At 38.5% G+C, this 5,275-nt stretch overlaps 1 protein-coding gene across 1 annotated transcript in view; it reads right to left on the bottom strand.

The window, feature by feature from the left end:
- Positions 1 to 5,275, bottom strand: part of LOC104500464 — a gene marked incomplete at its 3' end in the record, with an annotated part of 27,728 nt that overhangs the window by 4,758 nt on the left and 17,695 nt on the right. The window contains exon 3 of the mRNA XM_010144111.1: positions 2,959 to 3,078. Coding sequence (XP_010142413.1) covers positions 2,959 to 3,078 — 120 coding nt within the window. The remainder of the gene's footprint in view (positions 1 to 2,958; positions 3,079 to 5,275) is intronic.

Raw genomic sequence — 5,275 nt, 5'->3', positions numbered from 1 at the left:
GGCTGTTTAAGCCCGGACCAGCCACTGTTAACTAACATGCAGTGACTTTACTGTGAGAGCTCTAATAACCTGCACCTTACGTGATCAAAGCACAGCCCTGTTACCACTTCACGAGGAAGCAGTGTAATACTACAAAACCACAAGGGGTGAATAATGTCTCTAATGCTCTTACATTAATACCAGTACAATACTTTTTCTCCTGGCTGTAGGCGTAATAAAAGACTAACCTGACTTTCAGACTCTTAAGGCTGATCTGCAGGGCTGGTGGTTAAATATACACCCTTTTATTTAGGAAGTGAGCTGATGCCCGTATTATACCTACGGCACAATGAATCTGGAAGACAGCATTATTGCAGAGCTGCTTTTCAGAACAGAACTATATAAATTAAAACGGGAAAAGAAAATTTGGTCAGGAATATTTCTGATTTTTTATGTAAAATACTTTCTGGGTTTTGGTTGGTTGGTTTGTTTTGCTTAGGTTACAGGTTCTCAACCTTCTATGAGTTTCTGTGGTTATCCTTACTGATAAAGATATGCTGTCACCTTTCTAGGCTTTCTTGTAAATCTCTCTCTTTGATAAGTGATACCAATACTAAGCACCTTGTCACTAATGAATAGCTGGTTTTTTCCTCTCCATCTCTGTCAGTTTGACAGCTTCCCACCCACCCACTTTCCAGTGCTTTTCCTACCCATGTGTTTCCTACCCTTTCTTTAAGCAGCCTCAATTACTCTTGATAAACTTTCACATACGAATAAAAAGAACATTTAACTTCTGAGTCATTTTCTTCAGGGTTTGGAACATCAACTAAAGTGTTCCCAACCACAAAAGGTATTACAGAGCAACCTAGATAAACTAGTTATATTGTTATTACCTTTGTTTATTGGTGGAGAAGTTACAGGTTTTGCTGGAAGAGAGCGACCTGAGAATCCTTTTTTTATGCCATTGGCCTTGAGTTGCATCCTTAATCATTACTGTAATTTAAATACTAATAGACAAAAAAAACCCCTCCTCCGCATAGATTCACAACACACTTGTACCCAATGTGACTCAAAAGTATGACATCACAAATAATGGATGCCCACAACTTATTTTATCCTTCAGTGCTTGAAATTGGTTTGATAGTGTGGTAAAACATGTCAGTGTTTTATAACCACCTAACTCCTAAAATAAAACCTATCAATCAGTGGTACTGCAGCCTACCAAATTTCTACATTAAATTCACTGAGACCAGAATTTCACTTCTGAGAAACCACAAATACAGTTTTAATGAGGAACAATGTAATCAATTTATAGAAACAGAGTACTGCAAAAATAGGGGTTTTTTTGTAAACACTGCAGCTGAGCCTTCAGTAGTCACAAAAACAGGGTTCTAGTTTAATTTCTAAGTATCACATTTGACTTTTTTTTTTAACTTTGAAATATGAGCCCGAAAGTTCAGAACTGTTCCTCATACTAAATCAGTAACTGGTTTTATGATCTTAAATAACTGGTTGTAAAATAACCAGTAATAAAATAATGCCCAATAAAAAGACTGTTTAATTTCCTTGAGATTATTTTCTTATTGTCTTTTATAAACACAGTAAATAGAGGGGAAAAAAATATCCAGATTTCTTGTTCTGATAGCGAAATGTGTTATTTTAACAAGCAAGATGATCTGACCTTCATGAACTGCAAGCTTACGCTAAGAATTTTTATAAAACTGAGTTGCAGGGCAGAGCAAAGATAAGTGTGACTTTGCCCTCAAACAAGACGGGCGTTTATTCACTTCAGGGCTCAAGAGAAACAAATTTCTTCTGTATTAACCAGTCTTGACTACTCAGCCATGCTAAGCGTATGCTTAACACGGAATGGCGCATGATCTTAAATTGTAGTGACTAATTGGGACACCGCCCTAAAGCTCCAGTTTCACTTGTCATATAGCGCGATTGTGCACAGTTAACATTTTTATCTCAAGCAGCACTGCTGCCAAAGCCCGATAGAGAGGAATAATCCGGATGGAAACCAGACAAGACACGGAAATTAAGTAAAGTGCCAACATAAAAATTGCTGCGTTCCCAGTTAGACCTCAAAATCGGGCCTGACAAATGGGAGAAACATCCACTGCACAGTTCTCTGCAGCTTAACGAAGAGATCACAGTTTTAAACCATTTTCTCAAAGGAATGAAGAATATTTTAGTATGGCTCCAAAAGTGTATTTTTTCCTCCTCTGCTTTCTCAAAAGCATTAGTTGGGAGGATATGAAAATATCTTTCACCATAACCAGTATGAAAGGAGGACCCATCTTACTTAATTTCAGTGAGGTGAAGGTAAACAGTGATCTTACAATGGCAGCAATCCGAGAACGTCCTCAGTTCTAGCAGACACACTTCTGACACCATTTTTCTTAACAAAATTCTCTAAAAGTGGTGAGTTTTTATTTATCAAGCAATATCAAATCACTTGGAGCTACAAAAGAGGTTCTTCAAGGCCCAGAAAATCAACTAGGGTAGTAACTGCATCATTTTTGCATCACTTTGCAAATTGACTGTGACTGAAGAGAGCTGCGCACAGGACAGAGTAACAGCAGTCAGCGATGCTGGTCATCGTGTTCCTGCTCCGTTTGCATGGGGGGGTAAAACCTGAGTTTATCAGCTGCATGTTCTTTTCCCTAAACATTGAACTTTTCCGTGGGTCCTAAAGCAGAGCTTTAAGGGAATAATCTTGATATCTGACACAATGCTTGATTAAGATTGGAATTTCCAAAAAGCATGGGAAACAGAAGCCTTTAGAGATTATAATTTTGCTGGAGCTTAGTGCAAGATTCTGAGTTAGAAACCAGTGCGTTTTAGCTTAGTTCCACTTCCAAAAGAATTTCCCAGAAAAATTCTCAGTACAGAATTAGATCTAAATTGCATTTCAATCTAGTGATTTTTGTGGTTTGAGGTAGTTTTATGTATCATTTTTTTGTAAGCTCTTACCTGGAACATCCTCCTCTTCGCTGTCGTCTAGGTCAGCAGTTGCATGCCCAGTGATGCAGACGAACAGCAAGATGAAGGTTAAAGGTAAGGCACATCCCTTCTTTCTTCCTTTCATCTTCCCTGTGTAACATATACATGACAATACACATTTCAATCAATTTCCTCGAGTGCTTTGTTGAAGTCATTAGAAGGGTAGTGGGTAACCATATGGGTAGGTACACAAACTGGGAGCTTTGGAAATCCTGTGAGCTACGTTAGTATAATTATATAGTAAGCACAATGAAAAACAAGAAAATACTGACAGTAGTGCTCAGCTGACTGCAAGTCTGCTATCCCATCTCCAGTACAGGTTAGAGGCCTTGCTAGTACTTTTATCTTAAGCCACAATTCAAATCATCTCCCAAGAATATAGAATGATATGAAATGTGACGCTTTGTACTTTTAATGCTCTGATCAGTTCTATGCAACATGTAGCTGGCTGGCGTGTCCAGTCCTTCCAAAGAAGTTTTAACCTGCAGACACTAGTTTCATTGCCACAAACATAGGGTTCTTTTTTTAACAAATATTTCATCAGTTTATAGGTACCAAGTTCTTGGCCTTTCATCTAAGTTGCACTTCTCAGCAGTCAGTGTCCTTTTGCAACATGGGCTTCAATACTTTGAGAAGTATTTTGTATCATCTTGTAGATCCCTTTAATACTGAATACCTCACTCAAGTGCAGAGCTACTATTTTTCACATAGGATCAGTAAAACCATAGCCATCCACGCCAGGAAAACTCTTTCATTCTATGGCAGCTGGCATGCTCAGGCTGCCAGAGGTGAGGTCATGCATGCACATATGAGAGTACCTCTGGAAAAGTTTTAACTTTTTTAGAAATATGTATTGTCCCTCTAACTAAAAGCTCCTTAGGGTTCTTTGGATTCTAATTAGAGAACAGGCTCATTATCTCCCTTAGCTACCAACAGATAGATCCCCCTATAGACATCCTCTTTTCTTAAAGCATGATACTAAGCTTTGGCTAAGTTAATTAATATTAATAGAATTAAAGATGTAAGGACTAGGAAGTTCCTAGCCCTCAGGCGCTGTTTTGCCTTTATCGTTTTTGTTGAGATGCTCGCGCAGAGAGCTTGTCTGCATCACCTGAAACAGTGAGGGCAGGAGGGGCTATGTTTTAACAGGTCAGACTTCCCCGAGTGATGCATCTTTGTCTATGAAATTAGAAGTAAATCACAGCTATGGTGTCTAAGAAAACACTAGTGAGGAGCGATGTCTCAGAAGGTGAAACCCGCCGAAAGAGAGCTTAAGCAGTTTGCCATGGCCACTCTGAACTGTGTCGGAGCAGGAAGGTGCAGTCATATCTTCCAACATCAAATCAGACCCAGAACTTTCATTTCTCTCTTGACAACTTACCAATTTTCCCTCTGGCACATTCAGTGTTTTCTTCACTTGCAGCGGATGTGGTAAAAAATATTAAAAGTGTTCTTAAAAATAATTCTCAGTAATACTACAGTAGCACTAATTATTTGGATAATTTTTTAAATTGACAATTTCCTTTAGAAGGCTTCACTACATATTGTAGTGAAAAACACCGAGAGATGTCTTCTTTTTTTTTTTTTTGGTAAAGGAAGAGAATTTTGAGATCAAAGGAATTTCTGTTTTCACCAGAACATACGACAGCATTAACTCTTTTATTGTAATGCTTTCCTGCCAAAATAAAGAATGTATTTGTCTTTCCTTCCCTTTAAGCTCAGTTTCTACATGGAGAAATAAAATCCTTTATCTCCATAAAGTTTGGCAGACAGATCCGTTTGGTGCAAGAAATCATGATTTTTAAACAAACTTTCCTCAAGGACTGTTTCCTACTTCTATGAACAAATTCAGGAAATGTTGCTTTCTGCTGAAGATGTAATAACTGCTCTTGGAATATAAAGCAACTTGTTACAAATTCTGAGACATTATGTAAACTGAGAAAATGTGCAGGAGCTACAATCACTCACTTTCAGGTATTTTTCAAAGAAATAGAAGTAGTCTCCTTATTCATGTTTTTATTCATTATTCGCGTCTGTATTAATTATTTTTTGCCTTTTTTCCTGCGGCAACCTTCTAGTGATCTCTTTGCTCCATTCAGAGTGAACAATCCATAAATAATTTTTCCCCAGCCTCTTTACTGGTGGATTTACTTATGGGGCGCTTGGCTGACCCCAGGGTATCCCTCCCGTAGCTCCAGAACACCACACGGCACTGTGCTGGGGGCTTAGCTGTTAGCAGTTCGCTCTGGCATACCGGGCGTTGAGACTTAACTCCGTTCATTCCTGC

This window comes from Buceros rhinoceros, unplaced genomic scaffold (genome assembly GCF_000710305.1).
Source record: "Buceros rhinoceros silvestris isolate BGI_N320 unplaced genomic scaffold, ASM71030v1 scaffold16829, whole genome shotgun sequence".
In the NCBI taxonomy this organism is placed as follows: domain Eukaryota; kingdom Metazoa; phylum Chordata; class Aves; order Bucerotiformes; family Bucerotidae; genus Buceros; species Buceros rhinoceros.
This window is presented reverse-complemented; position numbering and strand designations above follow the sequence as displayed.